The 20,837-nt window shown below is 37.0% G+C and overlaps 2 protein-coding genes across 4 annotated transcripts in view; both read left to right on the plus strand.

Moving 5' to 3' along the window:
* Positions 1–10,761, plus strand: part of PPM1K (protein phosphatase, Mg2+/Mn2+ dependent 1K) — a 41,173-nt gene extending 30,412 nt beyond the window's left edge. For both annotated transcript variants that reach the window (XM_069093848.1, XM_069093840.1), the window contains exon 7: positions 248–10,761. In XM_069093848.1, the coding sequence (XP_068949949.1) occupies positions 248–379 (132 nt within the window). In that variant the 3' untranslated portion in view covers positions 380–10,761. The remainder of the gene's footprint in view (positions 1–247) is intronic.
* A 4,118-nt stretch (positions 10,762–14,879) lies between these two features.
* Positions 14,880–20,837, plus strand: part of LOC138165502 (probable E3 ubiquitin-protein ligase HERC6) — a 45,877-nt gene continuing 39,919 nt past the window's right edge. For both annotated transcript variants that reach the window (XM_069093889.1, XM_069093892.1), the window contains exons 1-3: positions 14,880–15,151; positions 17,079–17,238; positions 19,489–19,565. In XM_069093889.1, the coding sequence (XP_068949990.1) occupies positions 14,911–15,151; positions 17,079–17,238; positions 19,489–19,565 (478 nt within the window). In that variant the 5' untranslated portion in view covers positions 14,880–14,910. The remainder of the gene's footprint in view (positions 15,152–17,078; positions 17,239–19,488; positions 19,566–20,837) is intronic.

A 20,837-nucleotide genomic window follows, 5' to 3' on the forward strand; every position in this document is an offset into this window, starting at 1 on the left:
ATCTCCAGTCCTCTGATGCCTTCTACTTCTGACACGCACAATTATTTTAACCAGTTAGCTGGAATTTGTTCACTAATACGTGGCTTAAAAATAGCAAAACTAATTGAGAACAGTTGGACCAGTGACTGAGCTTAGAACTGCTAGTCATCCGAAGAGCATGTGTGTGCTTAAAATGCATCTCCAATAGTTAAGTTTCTTTGTGCGAACTGTAATTTCCTGTTTGTTTCTCTTCTGCCAAATGCTATAGGCAATCCAGTATGGTACTGAAGACAATAGCACTGCAGTAGTAGTGCCTTTTGGTGCCTGGGGCAAGTACAAAAACTCGGACATCAGCTTCTCATTCAGCAGAAGTTTTGCCTCTAGTGGACGCTGGGCTTGATAGCGTGTGTCGGATGTTTCTCTGTGATTGATGTCTACTGAGCATTGTAGGAAACTGAACTAGGTTAAAAAAAAAAAGAGGGGGACTGGTACCAGGATCATCTTGTGACTCAATAAATTTATTATCCATTTCCATGTATTGTTCGTAAGTATCATGGTTATCATCTCTAAGCTCTAACTCACCTTGTTTGGCATAACAGTATGGGTAATCAGACCTCTGTGAGTCCATATGTACAATGGGTAAGAGGATCTCATTTAAAAAAGCAAACAAGAAAGGGTTTGATCTAATCATGTTAACCATTTTATTTATTTTTCAGACTACTAGGCAGCTCTTGGTTTTCAGTGATTTTTTTCTGCACAAGATGAAATCTAGCCTTATCATGTTTATTTGTTTATTTGGATGGGTTCTTGGTTTCTGGGGTGTCTGTATCTGTGTGTGTATGTGTGTATGTATGTGTGTGTGTTTCATCAAATAAACAATGATATGTATACATGTCGCTCTTTTAAATATTCCACTAATTACAAAATATCGATTGCATTAAGGGTAGAAAATCCAGGCCTTCTCACAACTACTTTATAAAATTCTGGCCCAGTAATTAACTGGCTATTGGAATGAAAAAAAATGAAAATTATTCACATTGCAAATGATTTAAATTGAAAGTAATGGGATATTTCTAAACTATGATATTATAAGCCTAGTTACATCTTTATGAACAGTGGGCCTGTGGTTTTAAAATTCATTATTTTATTTTCTCCAATTACATGCAGAAACAATTTTTAACATTCATTTTAAAACTTTTGAGTTCCACATTCTCTCCCTCCCTCCCCACCACCCTCATTGAGAAGGCAAACAATTAGATATAGGTTATACAAATGCAGATTTGCACAACACATTTCAATATTAGTCGTGTTGTAAAAGGAGACATAGACACCCCACCCCCCAAAAAAAAACCTTAAGAAAAATAAAGCAAATTAAGAAAGCATGCTTCATTCTGTATTCAGACACCATCGGTTTCCTGTCTGGGGATAGATAGCATTTTTCACGATAAGTCCTTCTGAGATGTCTTGAATCATTGTATTGATGAGAATAGCTAAGTCATTCACAGCTGATCATCTCATAATATTTCTGTTACTTTGTACACAGTACATTTCCCTTTGCATCAGTTCATGTTAAGTCTTTTCAAGTTTTTCTGAGAGCATCCTGTTTATCATTTCTTACAGCACAATAGTATTCTATCACAATTACATAGCACAATTTGTTCAGCCATTCACCAATTGATGGTCATCCTCCAAAATTCCAACTCCCTGCCACCAGAAAAGAGCTGCTATAACATTTCAGTACATATAGGTCATTTTAGCCTTTGTTATTTATCTCTTTTTGGACATAGTCCTAGTAGTAGTGACGCTGTTAGATCAAAGAGTAAGTACAGTTTTATAGTCCTTTGAGCATAGCTCCAGATTGTTCTAAAAAATGATTGAATCAGTTCACAACTCCACCAACAATGCATTAATGTCTCATTTATCTCTCATCCCAGTCAACATTTGTCATTCTCCGTTTCTGTCCTATTAACCAATCTAATAGGTATAAGGTAGCACCTAAGAATTGTTTCAATTTGGCAAATTGGCATGCCTCCAATCAGTAGTGATTTAGAGCACCTTCTCATATGGTTATAGATAGATTTGATTACTTCATCTGAAAACTTCATATCTCTTGATCATTTATCAGTTGGGAAATGGGTCCCATATTTATGAGTTTGACTCAGTTAACTATATATTTGAGAAACGGGGCTTTTATCAGAGAAATTTGCTTCAAAAAACTTTTTTACATTTGTTATGATTGTTATGATTTTTATGTTAGTTATGATTGCTAAATGTATTTCCCTTTATCCTATTTTCCCCCTTCCCATATATTCTGTTGTCTTTCTTCTTTCACCCTCTCCCTCCTTAAAACTGTTTTGCTTCTGATCACCTCTCCCGACTTGCCCTCCCTTCTATCACTCCCACCCCTTTTTTCTTATACCCTTCCTCTCCTATTTTTCTGGAGGGTAAGAGACATTTCTATACCCAATTGAGTGTGTATGTTATTCCCTCTTTGAGCCACAAGAGTAATGTTTGCGCACTCCCTTTCACCTCCTCCATCTTCCCCTCCACTGTAAAAGCTTTTTCTTACCTCTTTTGTGTGAGATAATTTACCCCAATTACCCCTCCTTTTTCCTTTCTCCCAGTGCATTCCTCTTTCTCACCCTTTAATTTTTTAAATATCATCCCTTCATATTCAACTCACACCTGTGCCATCTGTCTCTATCTCTCTGTGTCTCTGTCTCTGTCTGTCTCTTTATATCTATCTATCTATCTGTCTATCTATCTATCTATCCTCCTAACTGCCCTAATGATAAAGTTTTATGAGTTATAAGTATCATCTACCCATGTAGGAATGTAAACAGTTTATGCTTAAGTCTCTTATGATTTCCCTTTCCTGTTTATCTTTTTATACTTCTCTTGAGTCTTGTATTTGAAAGTCAAATTTTCTATTCAGCTCTGGTCTTTTCATCAAGAATACTTGAAAATTCTCTATTTCATTGAATATTCATTTTTTCCCCTTAAGGATTATACTCAGTTTTGCTGGGTAGGTAATTTTTGGTTGTAATCGTAATTGCTTTGCCCTTCAGAATACCATATTCCAAGTCCTCTGATCCTTTAATGTAGAAGCTGCTAAATCTTGTGTTATCCTGACTGTGGGTTCACAATACCTGAATTTTTTCTTTCTGGGTGCCTGCAATATTCTCTCCTTATCTGGTCACTCTAGAATTTGGCTATAATATTCCTAAGAGTTTTCATTTTGGGATCTCTTTCAGGAGGTGATTGATGGATTCTTTCAATTTCTATTTTACCCTCTGGTTCTAGAGTATTAGGGCAGTTTTCCTTGATAATTTCTTGAAAGATTATTTCTAGGCTCTTTTTTTGATCATGGCTTTCAGGTAGTCCAATAATTTTTAAATGATCTCTCCCCAATTTATTTTCCAGGTCATATTTCCATATTTTCCAATGTGATATTTTATATGGCCTTCTATTTTTTTGTTCTTTGGGTTTTGTTTTATTGTTTCTTGATGTCTCAAAGTCATTAGCTTCCATTTGCTCAATTCTAATTTTTAAGTAATCATTTTTTTCAGTGAGCTTTTGTACCTCCTTTTCCATTTGACCAATTCTTATTTTTTATGAAGTTTGTTTTCTTCAGTGAAATTTTATGCCTTTTTCCATTTGGCCAATTCTTCTTTTCAAGGCATTTGTCTCCTTATTGGCTTTTTGAACCTCTTTTATAGGTACAAAATTGAGTGTGTATGTTATTCCCTCTTTAAGCAATTTGGCCTAGTCTGTTTTTAAGGTATTGTTTTCTTCAGTGTTTTGGTATTTCCTTTACCCAGTTGTTGATTCTTTTTTCATGATTTTCTTGCATCACTCTCATTTCTCTTCCCAGTTTACCTTCTACCTCTCTTATTTGATTTTCAAAATCTTTTTTGAGCTCTTCCATGCCCTAAGACCAATTTGTATTTTTCTTGGAGGCTTTGCATGTTGGAGTGTTGACTTTATTATCTTCTGAGTATGTTTTCATCTTCCTTGTAGGAACTAATATGCTCAGATTTTTTTTGTAATTTGTTCATTTTCCCAGCCCATTACTTGATTTTTAACTCTTTGTTAAAGTGGGGCTCTGCTTGCAGGGTGGAGAGTGCCCCTGTTGCAAGTTTCAGGGATTTTGTGCAACTCTTTTCAGAGATACTTCTAGGGACCTGTAAGTTTTCAGTTCTGCTAAGGTAGCATGATCTAAGGAGAGGTGTGTTTACTACTCTCCTGGCCTTTGCTTTGGTCTGTGAGTGACCACAAGCACTCTTTTCTGCCCTTGAACTGTGAGGAGGGATCCTACTCCATTGCAGCTCTAACTATGGTGTGCTAGTGCTCTTTCTCGCCCTGGTACTGCCACCCAGCACTGTGACCCAGATCTGAGTATGGGCAAAGCAAAAGAGTCCTGCCCCGCCCCCCATGTGAGCAAAGAGACCCTTGTAATCACCTGATCAGTTGCTCCACCTCCTTACTGTCTGTGGGCTGAGAGCTCCAGAAGTAGCTGCTGCTGGTGCCGATTCAATGGCTCCTAAGCCCTGCTTCTGGTTTGCTGGGACATGGTCTGTGCTAGCATGGCCTGTATGGCACTGTACTCCACTCTCACCCAGGTGCAACAGACGTTTCCTGTCAACCTTCTGTAGCTGTCTTTGGCTGGAAAATTATTTCATCTGATCTTTTTGTGAGCTCTACCACTTCGGGAATTGTTTTATGGCCTTACTTGAAGGTGTTCAGAAGGATTTGGGGGTGAGTTCCTGCCTTTTCTCCACCATCTTGTCTCCTGTCTGGGCCTGTGCTTTTTAGGTTGCTTATTTGTTACATGGATCTCATATAATCATTCATTCTCTTTCTTATCAGTGAGGGAGGTGCACAGTATATGTTTCTCTTCTAATCTAGGAAAATAAACTACTTATGCAAAAAGTCCTTTTGCCAGAATAATGTAAAAAGAAATACTGAAGGTCTTAAGGACTGTATATAAAATTTTCTGCTTTTATCTCTTAAGTGTTTTATATATACAACATGTATATGTTAGTTTTTATATTATGGATAACTTTTTGTGGGGAAAAGAAGGGATGACCTCATAATTATGAGGCTACCTAATGGTGGTTTGCTTTTGCTCTTTTCTAAATTAAAGTTAGATAGAGCCTTAGCCTGAAGCATAAATCGTTAAAACTTTCTGCCTAAAATCCCATTTGCTATATGATTTGCTAATGAAAACTTATGGCTTTCCCCTCCTCTTTTGCTGTTTTCTTTTGGTAAGTAAAAAGAACAGATAGAAAAGGATTTCAAAATGGCGGTGAGACATGGTTGTCTCAATAGGTTATTTCTGCATAATATGTCTCTGGGTATATGTTATGTCTTTTTCCCTAAGTAAAAGTGTGTGAATGTATACATATTTAAAATAATACTATGTCATTGAAAGGGAACAAAATCCAGTAGAGTTTTTTTTACTGATTTGGGTTAAACTATCAACATAATTTTCCATTTGGATTTATAATCCAGAGCCAAGGATCACTATATGAGGATTGGAAATGGGAAGGTAAGGGATCCCTTTCATGACCCTAAGTGTTAGTAGTATTTGGAAATGATTTGTAAAAGTTAACGGATTTAGGAAAATAAGAAACCTAACCAAAATACTGAAGATAGAATGACATAGTGATATCTTGTTAGGTGTTAAAACATTTTAAAATGCAATTTATTTTGCAGAATTTAAAAAAGTGTTCTAAAATGTCTGGAAATGCAATGGTTAAGGTGAAAAGGGATCAAAAAAGTACCAGAAAAGCAAAAAAAAAACAAAAAAAACAAAACCACTGGCCTTGAATATATCCCTAACTTAAAGTTATCCAGAATAATCATTTTCTATGTGCTTTGAAAGGCTTTATGTAGAGCCAGAGTAGTTCTACACATTCCATCTGTAGAAAAGGAAGTTTTAGTTAGGTCTCCTTATCTTATTCACCAAGAAAAACTACTTAAATGAAACCACTTAATTACTTTTGCCCCTCCCTCTTTCCAAGAAAGGAGGTGAGAGAGGCCAGCACTCAAGCCCTGTGTCATCCATCTCTGACATTCATCCGAAGCATAGAGAAGCAGGAGAGGCACCTGGGTAACTTCCTTGCTCGTCTTGAGTCAAGTATTTAAATGAAAATACTAAAACTACACCATAAAATGATTACTCAGAATATCAGAAACTCTCTATATTAAAATATCAAAATGGCATTCTAAAGATTTTTGGTTTCTTGGCTATTTTGAATTATTCACATTAGTGTCCCTTTCTCCATTAATACAGATGTGGTCATTAAAATATTTATCAAGTGCCTATTACATGCATGCAAGGTACTGTCCTAACACTGAGAGTTGACTTATTTTAAAATCCAAGTATTGTAGGCTATGTTGTCAAACCATCTTCATGGGCTGAGGTCAATGAGGAATAAAGGGTACTTATAGATCTGTCAGAAGGATAGGTATGTGTTGCTGCTCTGGGCTAGGATTTGCTGTGCCCCTTGTGGATGTTTTTTTTAAAGCAATTGGGGTTAAGTAACTTGCTCAAGGTTACATGGCCAGGTGTTTCTGGGTGGGTGCTAATTGTCTGAGCCCGGATTCGATCCCAGGTCATCCCGACTCTGGGGCCAGTGCTCTTACTCGCTGTGCTACTTGGCCATCCCTATGGATGTTTTTAAAATGCTAAATTTACCAGCTAATCTAAGAGACTTTTAATTTACATTTTTCAAGCCTTTAGTGTTAAATATAAAGATGTGGCTCTGACTTATCCTGAAGGACAAAGGAACTTAATAGGCTCAAAACCTGTGACTTGAAAGTGTGCTATAGGTACTCCCACACTAGCAAAAGAAATGGGGGGTGCCTTGATGATGTTTTCTTACAACTGTGAATTTTCTGTTCAGGCAAAACTGTGAGTATGCCTGACTTAAATCTAGTTTATATTCATGTGAAATTAGATTCTTGGTTATGTTCTAGCAGTATTTGCTTTCTATTTAAATGAAGACTGTACAGTTGTAACTTAATGTAAATTTAATAGCTTCTTTGCTTATTGAATGTGCTGCCAAAATATTATCTGTCAAATATGTTCTGTATATTACAACCATTGTATTTTGACACATACTAAAAGTATAAATATTTAAATACCTTTATGTCTTTGAAATTAAATAAACTCTGACTGAGTGGTTAATTGGTGTGCATATTTTGATAGTTATAAAATTACATTATGAAGTTAGTTTCTTAAATATTAAATACATTGCGTTTTCTTGTCTGTTATTTGATTCAAATGCATAGATGATTTTTACAGATTACATTTACCTAATAAACCAATTGTAAGCAGCCTGTGTTCAATTTAAAGATCAACTGAAGAGACTAACAATATTTAACCTGTCAAAAAGAAGATTTGGGGGAACCTAGCAGCTATTTGCAAGTATTTTAAATACTGTGCCATGTGAAAGAAAGATTAAACTTGTTCTCTTTGGCTCCATAAGATAGGATTACTTGGTGGAAGGTTCAAAAAGAGAAGTTGTGGTGTGAAGTCAGGAAAAACTTATTAATAATTAGAACTATCCAAAAGTGGAATGAGATTATTGTTACCTTGTCATTGAAGGTTCAGATAAGGAGAATAAATGACAATTTATGGAACATGTTATAGTGAGGATTACTTTCAAATATGGTTTGGACTACATGGCTGCTGAGGTCCCTTCCAACTCTGAAATTCTGTGAATCCATCATGATAACTCATATCATTCAGTAACGGATCCACTAGGATCCATTCCCCAATGAGCACTGTTGTTTTCTAGATTCCTAGGATGTTACAACTATAATGTCTTCTATCAGATCTCTTATAGCTTTCACATTTCTGTGAATGCTGTTTTATAGATAAGCTAATTTTATAAATTAGTTCATTTACATATGAGGAAATAGGCCTAGAGAGGTGAAGTGAGGTCATAGCTTGTAAACTAGATGCCCCAAATTTGACAGGCCCGAGGTCTTCTGATTTTAAGGTTAATGTCCTTTCAAAACACACATGCACACACACACACACACACACACACATACTGCTTGACTTGGCTTCCTCAGTTTGTTGTGAATTTTGATATACAACTTGAACATCATAATTTAATTTTACAAATGCTGAAGTTATATTGCATAAATTTATTCTGTAGCTTACCTTAATATTATTTGAGTGCTGAATTTCTTAAGGAAAATTAGTGAAATCAGTAAATGGTAAATATTGCTTACTTTCAGCAAATCTTTTTATTCCTCCTCAAACATCCCATGGTTTCCCTTCCCTCAACCCTCTCAGCTGAGATTCTTGCCTCATATTTTACAGAATAAATTTATCTCACTTGCTGTGGTCTCCTTTTCCCCTTTTCCTTATATCTCATTTAGATAAGAGGAGAAGAAAAATATTTACATGCCTATAAAATTATTATTTTATTTGGAGAAGTGCTGGTTTCCTTCTCAGACAGTCAATATTAATTTTGAGATTTCTCATTATCTCCAAGGTTTATGGATAAAATTATTTTCTATCTAAGACCTTTTTAAAATACAGTCAATTAAGTTGATGTCATTTGACCAGCAATCAAATTTCATATTTTGTGTTTTAAGTACATGATGTTGTTTCAAGTTATTATTACCCTTACTGTTTTTTTGCATTATGATTTTGAGAAACCATCATAAAAAGTGCTAATTTGAAAAATTATATCTAGAGTTACTGTATTTGTATTATTAGGAGATTAGGTCCTCTGTTGATTTGAATACTATGGAATTATTAGAGACTTTCATCATCATAGTTTAAAAACTCATAAATATTGAGTATATTTTGTTTTAAAATGAATAATAATAACAATTACTTATTGTTTGGGAAAAGTGAAAAAAAAAACAACCTACCTCGTAAATTCTCATTGTCTATAAAGTTCTTTGTGATTTGCCAGGTTCACAGATCTTCAGCCTTGAAAATTTCATAACATTTTATCAGTTGTGTGAAAGAAAGAATTATAAAAATTTATGTGACTAATGAAAGTCTTGTCTAAGAATTGTTTTTTTTTTACATCAAAATGTTTAATCTAGAAAAGAAAAGAAAGATGTTGAATTAGTGCTTTTGGAGGAGATTCTATATACTCAATAAGTTCTGAAGAGAAATGTTTTAATTCACTGTTACTTATTGTTAACTGTTACTGCAACATGAGAAACAATGTATCCTGTTCTAAATTGTAAGCAGTGGAACTTACTGTGCAGTGTACATGTAATTTGATTTGCTCTCAATTTTGAATTAATCCAGTATTTAAGGGAAATGTCATTAGCTGCTCAAAGGAAGTATGATCTGAAAATGCTGCAGGTGGATGTAAGTATCTAGGAAAGTTGAGAAAATGGTCTTACAAAGGTAATGGCAATATCCTCTTGATTCAGTTTCCCCACTGTGCTGTTTCCCTTTTGAACAGAAATATTCCCTACCTAGTTGATTCTGAGCCTGGCTATGATACCTTGTGAATAATGTGGAATTCTATTCCATGATTGACTGTTCCAAAAGATATCTGTGGCTCCTATCTGAAATCAAATAGAGCTAAGGAAATTTTGTCCTAGAGTTGATATGATATATCAATCTGTGACTTTAGGCTTAGGCCTAAGGGAACAGTTCTGATACTGTTAGAACTGTGTCCTTCTTTTTATAGTAAATTTCTCTGACCATGACAGGAAAATTGCAAATATTTTATAATAGATCTCATTGTTTATATACATATATATATATATATATACATACACACATACATATATACATATATATTTTTTTTCGTCTCATTATTGTCATTCTCTTTAATGAAATTGCTGATTGTTTATATGATTTATTCTTTAACCCACTCATTCTTTAAGATTAGGTTAATTTCCCATTGTTTTTTTTTTAAAGCAATCAGGGTTAAGTAACTTGCTCAAGGTTACACAGACAGTTATTTCTGGGTGTGGTACTGAGTATCAGAGGCCGGATTTGATCCAGGTCATCCCGACACTGGAGCTGGTGCTCTTACTCGCTGAGCCACTTGGCCTCCCCTAAGCAATTGGGGTTAAGTAACTTGCTCAAGGTTACACGGTCAGGTGTTTCTGGGTGGGTGCTAAGTGTCCAAGCCCGGGATTTGATCTCCAGGTCGTTCTGACACTGGAGCCAGTGCTCTTACTCGCTGTGCTACCTGGCCGCCCCCCATTGGTTTTAATAAAAGTTTCTGTGGTCCCTTATTAAATATAATTTTATTGCATTATGATATGAACAGGATGCTTTTAATATTTTAATTTAATTTAATCTTTTTGCTTTTAAATATAAAATTTTTATGTATTAACTATGTTCAGTCTTTGTAAAGGTACCATAAACTGCTGAGAAAAAGGTATATTCCTGTCTATTTCCATTCAATTATCTCTGGATAGCTGTCATATCTAGCTTATATAAAATTCTATTAACTTCCTTAACCTCTTTCTTAATTATCTATTGGTTAGATTTATCTGGTTCTGAGAGAGGAAGATTAAAGCCCCCTACTATTATAGTACTATTATTCATCTCCACATATTCATTTAACTTTTCTTTTAAAATTTAAACACTACAATATTTGATGCATATAGCTTCAGTATTGATGTTGCTTCATTGTCTATGATACTTTTTATCAAAATGTAGTTACCTTGTTTATCTCTTTTAATTTAATCTATTTTTGCCATAACTTTGTCTGAGATCATAATTGTTATCCCTGCCTTTTTGCATCAGCTGAAGCAAAATAAATTCTACTCCAACACTTCATTTTAACTCTGTTTATTCTTAAATGTGTTTCTTATAAATAGTGTTTTGCTGGATTCTTCTTTTTAATCCATTCTACTATCTGTTTCCTTCATTCATTTCCTTTGTTTTCAACGAGGACCAATAACATCACAGGGTGATGTCTTGACTCACCCAGGACTTGAATTTAAGCAAGGCAGAGTTGCACAAAGTTGTTAGCCTCACTTTCTCTTCCAGAGTCATGGAAGTCCAGTGGCAGGGCAAAAGTCTAAGAATGTAGTGGATGACTTTACATCTTTAATGGCTGACCAAGCTCTAAGCACCAGCTTTAGTCACCTTCATGGTTGTTGGAATAAATTGTTCTCATCTGCCCATTTTGCTGGGGGAAGTCTTTATGTGCTTGGGGTAGACATTTCCTAACTCTCAGTAGCAGGTTTAAGGCCTATCAGTTGCCCTCACCCTGTATTAACCTGTCTGCTGAGATGGTTTTACCAGGGTGTGACTGCTGTGCATACTTTGTAGCTTCTTGGAGCCACAGGTGATGGTTGAATATCAGGTGGATGATGAGCAGCCCTGAAAAGGGCTCAGCAAGCCCTCACTCTAGAGGTGCTAATCCTTCTTGAATACCCCATTTACCCTACTGTTAGCCAATAAACTGCAGCAACCTAGAATTTGATAAAGCCAAAGATCCAGCTATTGGGGTAAGAATTTCACTTTTGACAAAACAGTATTTGGAAAACTGGAGAGCAATCTTGTAGAAACTGGGTATAGATAAAACCTCACAGTATTTACCAGGATAAGCACCCCATGGGTATGTGACTTAGACAAAAAGGATAAAATCATAAACAAATTATAAAAATAATGAAGAAAATTACTTTCAGGTCTATATAGCAGGCACAAGTTCAAACAAAGGATAGAGACATGAAAGATAATTGATTACATAAAAATAAATGTTTTTGCATGAACAAACCAATACCATTAAATTCAGAAAGGAAGCAGGTAATTTATTCTGGTAAAAGACTCCTTTCCAAGTTGTATAGAAAACTGATTCAAATATTTCTAAGTAAGTGCATTCTTCCAATTGATATTTTTTAAAAGGATATGAAAGTGAAATGCAAGCTATCAGAAGTTATATGCAAAAAATGTTCTAAATCGTTATTAAAGAAATGCAAATTAAAGCAACATCGAGGTCCATACCTCTAAAAATCATTAATTCCTACTCAGAGGTGTTATGCCATTCAATTTTAGATATCGTTTTAGAGCTGAGCTGCTCTGATTAGAATGCAAACTCACCTAACCCAATTGTATGTAACCAGTCTCATTTCATACTTCAGTTAAGTCTGTCCTTGACTTCTTGCCATTTCCTCTGCCTCCTCTACCCTGAAAATCATCCCTCCCTCTTTTACACACATTCTTTTGTTCTGGGAACAGTAACTAAATACTACCATTGCTTCTGAAAAGGGCATGACAAGAGACTTCTTTATGGCTCTCACTGTAATGACTCCTCCCAGCCAAAAGATAGTTTGGCTTGACTACCACTATGTGCTTTCTCTTCTTACTAGAATAAAAGCTACTTGAGGTCAGGAATCATCTCACTTCTGTATTTGTAGTCCCAATGCTTAAAACAGAGTCTCACACATAGGCACTTAACAAATCTTTTCAAATTAATTCTTGCTCTCATTCCAGCTAAAAGAATCAAGTTGGAACATGAAAATTTTTAAAAATACACAATTTAGAAGAAAATTTGACAATAACAAATCCACATAGCTCTCTCTAATATGTTTTTACAGCCCAATAGGGAGAATGATTTTATTCTAGTCAAAGAAATAAAAATTCACATGAGGAACATGGAATATAGACTTCAATTTGTGTTACACTCCTAATGAGAGTTAGAATGTTCTAAATATGTATAACTGATGAAGCACTGATGACAAGTGATGAAAGAGTACCACTATGAAAGTAGAAAACACCCACTTAGGTTTGCAATAGCCCTGTGTAGAAGGATTCAATGTGAGTTACAATGCTCTAAATATCTGGCATGCTTGATTTTTATATAAAGAAATCAAATAGGAGTCAAAGTGTTGTTCAGTCATGTCTGACTCATGACCCCATTTAGGGCAAAGATACTGGAGAGGTTTAACATTTCCTTCTCCAGCTCATTTTACAGATAAGGAAACTGAGGCAAATAGGGCAAAGTGACTTACCAGTAAGCATCTGAGGCTTGATTTGAATACATGAAGATGAGTTCCCTATCCACTGTGCCATCTAGTTGCCCTGAAGTTAAAGTAGGAACTTAGAAATCTAAGTATAACACTGCTTCCCATTGTTTATAGGTCAGGTATGTCACATTTTCACCCCTCCCAAGATTCTTCAGTACCCTTAAGGGTATTTGGCGACATCCCGGCTCTGTCCATGTAGGCCCAACACTTTGGAGTACTAGGCATATTAGATGAGGTAATGGGCTCTCCAAAATTTCTACTGATGTCTTAATTACCATATCCAATGACTTTTTTTTTCTCAATCTTCATCCTCTAATTCAAGTCTTTATCACTTGAATTATCTCAATAACTTCCTGATTGGTCTCCCTGACTTAAATCTCTTCCTTCTCCATTTAAGCCTCCTCTTTGCTGCTTAAGTTCATCTTCTTAAAGCACAAGCTTGACCCTGTGGACCTCCTAGGTTCCATGGTTTCCTAGCAAAAAATGTAAACTGCTCTGGAAATTAAAAATCTTTCATAGTCTCAGTCTAATCTAGTTTCTCAGCCTTTTTATATACCACTCTCCTTCATGAAGTCAACCATCTAGCTAGATGGGCTTTTTTGCTGTTTTTTTTCTTTCAGATATAACATTCTATCTTCCATATGGTTCCAGATGAGAAAGTGAGGCTGGTGACTTTGCACAGCCCTCCCTCACTTAAATTCAATTCACTTGCAAGTCATGGCATTGTGGGCCATCTCCAGTCTTCCTGATCTATATCTGGCCAGTGCACCTAGATGGCCCTGGAACAGAAAGTGAGACTGGTGACTTTTGCACAGTCCTCTTTCACTAAAATCCAATTCACTTTCAAGTCATACCATCACCTTCCTTTTGCCAGAGTCCTCCTGGAGAATGAAGGACAAACATAAATCCATGCTGTCCCAGGCCTGGAAGGCATTCCATCCTCACCTTTGCCTCTGACTCCTTTTCTTCAAAGTTGAGTCCCGAATTTACCTCCTATATGAAGGAAATGTCTTCTGATCTTTCAGCTGCTAATGTTCCCTCAGTTTTCTTTCATTTATTTTGTGTATACTGTGTTAAGCACTGGGAATACAACTGCAACTAAAAAGAACCAGTCCAGCTCTTGAGGAGTTGGGAAAGACCAGGACAAAAGAAAGTCGAAAGGAGGAAGGGAAGTAAAATGAGAAAGACTCCAAAGGAGTGTAGCCTCACGGGAAATGATGTTGGCCTGGATGATCTCCTTAAATTGAGATTCTGGGAAGATCCTCCAATCAGAGAAGAAGAGGGTGCTTCTGAGGCATGAGTGTCAGGCTGAAATGCCATTCCAGGATGAGGAGGGGAGGTGGAAAGGAGAGAATTTCTCCCTTGGAACATTTTGTGTGCACAACCTTTTCTAGCTCTGCAGCAAACAAGAGGTCTTTTCTTCACCCTGCCATAAGCAGACAGGAAACCACCTGTGCACGTCCAGTAGTAGAGAGCCAGCCCCTTCATTCCATGTTCTCAAGAACTTTCAGAAGCAAGCTGACTTTGCAAACATCCTCGTGGGTTACCCACCTGTGCTCCCAGGCTAGGACTCTCATCCAGACACTCAATTAAACTCAAGCCTACACCCCGAATGAGTGATAAAGCTGAAATTGGAACACAAGTTTCCTGCCTGACCCTTGCAGTCCCTTCTTTTCCATGAGCCCCTCCCCCCCCCCCCCCCCCTTCCCCCCCCCCCCCCCCAATCTGCTGGTATTGCCTGTGGTCATTGAGGGAAGGGCGAAGGTTGCTGTCACCAGGGCCATTCCTTTTCTGGTCACTGGCTGACAAGCAATTTGAAAGCCTCTAAAATGCCTAGCCATCGGTAACGATCCCCGCCTTGAGGGGGCGGAGCTGGGATGCTAAATGTCCTTTAAGCCGCAGTGTGTAGCAGAGCACCTTGGGAGCGACTAGTGAGGCAGGGGCAGGATGTACTACTGTTGGGGCGACAACTCCTCTGGGCAGCTGGGCATCGAGGCAGAGCAGAGGGCCAAGGCTGGACCGGTGAGATGCCGGCCAGGAACCAGCCTGGGTAGCGAGCGCTTAGTGCAGGCTGCTTGCGGGGAGTGTCACTCGCTGCTGTTGCTGTCCGACGGCTCGATCCTGTCCTGCGGGAGCAACGTCTGTGGGCAGCTGGGCAGGAGGGAAAACCGCAAGTGTGTGAGGCCAGGTAAGAATGGCCAGGAGCTGGGTCTGGGAAAAGCTTTGGGGTGGCGGAGCCCGGACTTGGGTAAAATTTCGGAGCCTTGGGCTCTTAATGACGCTCTTAACCCTTAATGATGTGTATAGCCTGGGTCAGATTGCTTGCGGTTTGGGGGAGGGGGGAAAGAGGATATGTGTATAACCTGTATCAGATTGCTTGCCGTTTTGGGGAGGGGGGAATGAGGTAGGGACAAAAATTTGGAACTCAAAATCTTTCAAAAAATAAATGTTGAAAATTGAATAAAAAAGATTAAAAAATAAAGAAAGTTAATGATGATGAGCTTGAAGAAATAGATTGAGGAGAGAACTGAATTCTCTCGGTAGCAAGTGAGATTAACGGAGGTGGGCTCCTTACCCATCACCAGCCGGACCACAGCTGCATCTTTGAGCGTCGATGAGCGTTTGCCATCGATGAGTACAACTAGTTTCAGTTTCCAGTGGTCCTGCGAAATGAAACTGAGAAACAAAACTAGAGGAGTTCTTTCGTTTTCCTTTTTCTGATGTCATCATTTCCCTTCCTGAGACATTTCTGCCTACCTACAGAGAGGAACCCGATTATCGAAGGCAGAGTTCCAAATACATCCATCAAATAATTTCCCCAGGCTTGACTTTGGGGGGATGGGGCAAGGATTTATTGGTGAAAATTTTTAAAAGATGTAAGTGAATAGACAAATGGATTGGGGAGAGATTGCAGATACTACATATTTGAAACAGGTTTTTTGGTAAATTGATAATGACCCAGGGCGAATTGGATGCTTAAATAAATGACACTTTTATACCATGTAAGGTCCAGAAATTGTTAGTGTAATGGGGGGAAAGACTGTGAAGCATAATCTAGGTAGGCTTGAAGGGCGATCTTTCTTTTTGGGAGGAAGGCACAAAATAAAATTCTACTTAATCCAGAATCTTGATCTTGTTTCCTTCTCAAGTGGGAGTCTATGCCCCTTCCCTTTTTTTTCAGGATGTACTTACCACTCTCCTCTTTCCTCTAAAGTAGTCCTTTTTTTTTTTTTTAAAGCAATCGGGGTTAAGTAACTTGCTCTAGGTTACATGGCCAGTTATTTCTGGGTGTGGTGCTAAGTATCTGAGTCCAGATTTGATCCAGGTCATCCCGACACTGGAGCCGGTGCTCTTACTCGCTGTGCTACCTGGCCACCCTTAAAGTAGTCCTCTTAATTATGGGATGGAGCCAACCCTAAATTTTGGAGGTTACATGAATAGAATCCACGCTTTAGCAGGTCCTGCCAAAATGGAAAGGCATCCAGTACTAACAACCTGATAGTTGGCAGCAACGTGATGATTTTTTTGGCCCAAGCAGCTCTGGAAAGCAGTTCTCTCAAAAGACACATTGCCATACGAATTGGTCAAAGAATGTACCAATATCCTTGAAGTATGTAATTATACACCACCATTGCCAACTCTCAAGTAGTGAGGTACATTATGAAAATTTTGTATAATAAAGAAAATTAACCTTAATCTTCAGGTCATATCGTCCAAGTCATGCTTTCTTTTACATATGTTATTCTGATGATCTTTGCTAGCACCAAGTTCGGGTGATAATATGGAATGGTTTTATAGTTCCTCAACATATTTTTTAAAATGGTGTCATTTTGAGAGGTACAGCATTTCAAATCCAACGCCAAAATTCTTTTTTTGTCCAGAAATTCATTTTCATATATATTATATATATATATACACACATTTATACACACACATATAAACATGTATACATATATATCGCAAAACTTCTCATGATACTTTCAAAAGTGGCCTGCTTGGCTGAACTTCCCTCTGTTCCCTTGAGTGCATTTAAAAAGTGTTTCAATGATCATAAATGAAATGTACCTGTGGTTAAATTGAATAAGTTTGTGACTTCCCCCCTCCACTCCCTAAAGCACCTATTCGGGCACTGGAGACTCAGACAGTTGTTTCGGTCAGCTGTGGAAAAGAACACTCCTTGGCCCTTTGTAAAACAGGAAAGGTCTTCGCCTGGGGATCTGGTTCTGAAGGGCAGTTGGGCATCAAAGAATTTAAGAAACAAAATTTTATTCCAAAGTAAGTATTCTGATGTGACTTTGGGTGCGTTATAAGCCTATGTCTCCATTTTCTGTCTATATCATTATAGATAATTTGTGAGGATAAATGTAATAATAGTCAATTGTGTACAATTGTGTACAAATTATCTGTTTCATTAATTTTCTAAGGCAAATTTTAATACTAGGAAGGAAAGGACTTCCTAGTTATTTCTTCAAGGACTGTCCATCTTAATACTGAGTGGCAAGTACAAAACAAAGGATAGCATATCTATAACAACACAAAACCACTACTTCCCCATTGGGACCTCAGGCACATGCCCTCTCCTTCTTAAGGTTACCCCCTAATTCTTGAATATATGTATATGGACTGGGTTCAGTCCTGGGGAGTCTGACTTTTAAATAGAAGGGTCAGGCTCTTTTTTTTCTTGCTCTCTGACTCTTTAGGTCCCTACCTCAAAACCCAGAGGAAAGTTACTGAAAGCCTAGGTTTAGCTTATACTCCAGGTCTCCCTAAAAAGGAATAGAAAGGTACTCAATATACATTATAGATCAGGTAAAGGAGAATTATTCATTTCCTCCACATACTTAAAATTCTTAAAACACAGAAGACTAAAAAACACATGGTAACAAAGAGAACTTATAACCACTATTATACTTTCCCGGGAAGTTGATCCTGAAAACATCAAAACATGAAACATTTTGTGAGAGTCAGCACTTGGAGAAGCTGGACACAGAAGTTCCCAAGTGCTTTTCCTGAGCTTTTTCTCTGTCCTGAGATTCTAGAAAGCACCCTGAAGTTTCAGTATTCTGAAACTTAAAGATAACCTGGGAAGGCAGAGGCCACTAAAAGTACCCAGGGGTGGTACATGCCTTTAATCTTTGCTCCTAGGAGGAGAATGAGGCTGTTGTAACCAGGAAATCATGAGCTGCAGTTGGCCAAATTGGTCAGGATCAAGTGTCTACACTAAATCAATTACCAATAGGGTAATCCTTCAAGTGTAAGAGGTGTGTGTATGGGGGCGGTGCAGAGTATTAGACTGACTTAGGAAGGGTAAACTGGCCCATATTAGAAACAAGAGGTTACTACTCCTGTGATGCTTGGTGAGCCTGGGCTATGAGTGGACCATCGCATGTCCAGCTGGGAAAGCTAGGGTATCCCTGTGTCAAAAAAAGATAACCCCCAAAACTTTAAAACCCTCAGAACAAAACCAATCCACACCCTCCCAAAACCTTGATTTTTCTTATTCAACTCCCACAATGCCTTAGAGAGGATCAAAGAATACAAGTATACCAAAAAGCAAGGAGTGAAGCCTATAGCCAAGAATACCTTGCAGAGGGGGGAAAAAAGACCTTCAGACATTTCTGAAAAGACAAGAGTTGAGTAGGAACTTTGAAATACAAATACAAGAGTCCAAAGAAATCTAAAGAGGTAAATTTATTTGAGCAACTGGAAAGGGGTTGTGTAATGACGTAGTGCAAACATTTTAATAGGGAAGAAAATAAACGTCTCTTCAGAACCTTGGTATCTTTAAAGAGCATCATGGGAGTTGAATGAGAAAAGCCAAGGTTTTAGGAAGGTGTGAATTGGTTCTGTTTTGAGGGTTTGAAGAAGGAAAAGAGAAGGAAGGGCAAAAGGAAGATTAGACTAATGTAGAAAGGAGGAAGAAGGGGGTGGAACTTGGTATTCCCCAGTAACTGAAGTTTTTGAGAAGACTGTACAAATGTAGATGAAAGGACAGGAGGAATTGGCATCAGATTAATCTCACTTTTATCCAAAATGAACAAACATACACACAGAGTTTGGTGTAGTGCTATATCAGACTCTTTAGGGAAACATGCAGGAGAAATAAAAATCTAAGGTAATGCTTTAAATTGAATCTTAGAAAATTTGAGAATGGCTGAACAAATTGTGGTAGTGAAAGTAATGGAATATTTTTTCCACCATTGTAAAAGATGAGACTATTTCAGAGAATCCTGGTTTGAATAAACTGACAGTTAAGTAAATGGAACCAGGAGGACAAATTATACAAAGACAACAATATTGTAAAGAAAAGCAACTTTTAAAAACCTAAGAACTCTATTCAATGCAATGACCACTAGAGGACTTATGATTAATCATATCAGACATGACAGAAAAGTAATGGACTCAGCATGCAGAAAAATACATTCATTTTTGGACATTACTACTGTGTGGATTCATTTTGCTATTTAACCAGTGAACTGCATTAGCAAACTTTTAAATATTTTTTCCCATCATTTTTTACTAAAGGGAAATTCAGGATCTTTCCAGTGTCAAAATAATACAAGTTTCTTGTGGACATTATCATTCCATAGCATTGGCACAAGGTAAAAAGTTTTCATGTTAATTTTGTTTTCATGATAATTAATTTGTAATAAATGCTTGCTTTTAAAAAATTGCTTGATAATTGACATATTTTACTTTGTTGATATTTATTTTTCATGAATTAAGAAGGTTGTGACTATCCAACTTCAAAAAGTCTATTTCATTTTAATTTTACTTATTAATTTTTATTTCTTATTTTATTTTTAATGTATGAAATAAAACAAGCATTTCCATAACATAGTGGAATTTTTAAAAAGGTGATTGCACATAAAATTGTAAATCTATTATGTATAATTCACTATTCCTTTTAAGTATGTAATAAAGTTATCATATAAATTTCTTTTTTTTCTCCCTCCCTCCACCCCAAGGCTACCATTAAACAGAAATATGTTTTTTTCCTAGCATGTATAGTTAAATATTTACTTCCCCCCTTTACTATATAGTAACATGACTTCATCACAATTTTGTTTTCCAAAAGAAATCTGCTAATGGTTTAACCTTAACTAGTATGTCTTCTCTGTAAGTTGGGTATATCTGCCAGTCCTATGAGATGTCTTTTAGCATTGGGTCTGAAGCTTGGTCTGAACTTGCACACATTGGGGAAAAGCATCCACTTTGTAGGTTACTGAACTGGTACTTCTAATGCATCAGTCATTGAGCATATATTAAGCACCTACTATATACCAAGCACTGTGCTGCTAGTCACTGGAGATAGAAAAACAAAAATGAAATACCTCAAGGAGCTTACATTCAATAGGAGCTTACATTTTATAGGTGGAAAAATATAGAGAACATATGGAAACTGCAAAGGGGAGTAGTGCTTTATCTAGACTGCTTATGAAGGGAAAATATGCATATATTTTCTTGTGTATTTTGAGTCATTGTAGAACCCTATTTGTTTTTTATTCCTTCTATAATAAGACTGAAAATCATCGACTCTGGCTATTCTATCCATTTTTGGTTCTTTGTAGGGCAACCTCTTCAGGGCCATAGAGAGGTTTCTGATTCCTCATGCTGGGCTATCATGAACCACTCCCTAATAAGCTGAACAGATTTAGAACGATGATACAGTATGACTGCACTGTGCATCCCTCAAAGGAGGATTGCTGCATTTTACAAGCAATAAGTGGAACTGTTCAAATCAATAACAGATTATGAGCTAAAGATTCTATCAAGATATGTTAGGTATAACTAACTTTTTTTGATCTGGAAAATATTGGTAATTCTCCAAGATATTACAAAGTGTTATAAATCAAATTAATGACTTATGAGTC

This window comes from Petaurus breviceps, unplaced genomic scaffold (assembly GCF_028583685.1).
Source record: "Petaurus breviceps papuanus isolate PSGF00001 unplaced genomic scaffold, PetGlider_PUasm1.0 126, whole genome shotgun sequence".
NCBI classification, from domain to species: Eukaryota; Metazoa; Chordata; class Mammalia; order Diprotodontia; family Petauridae; genus Petaurus; species Petaurus breviceps.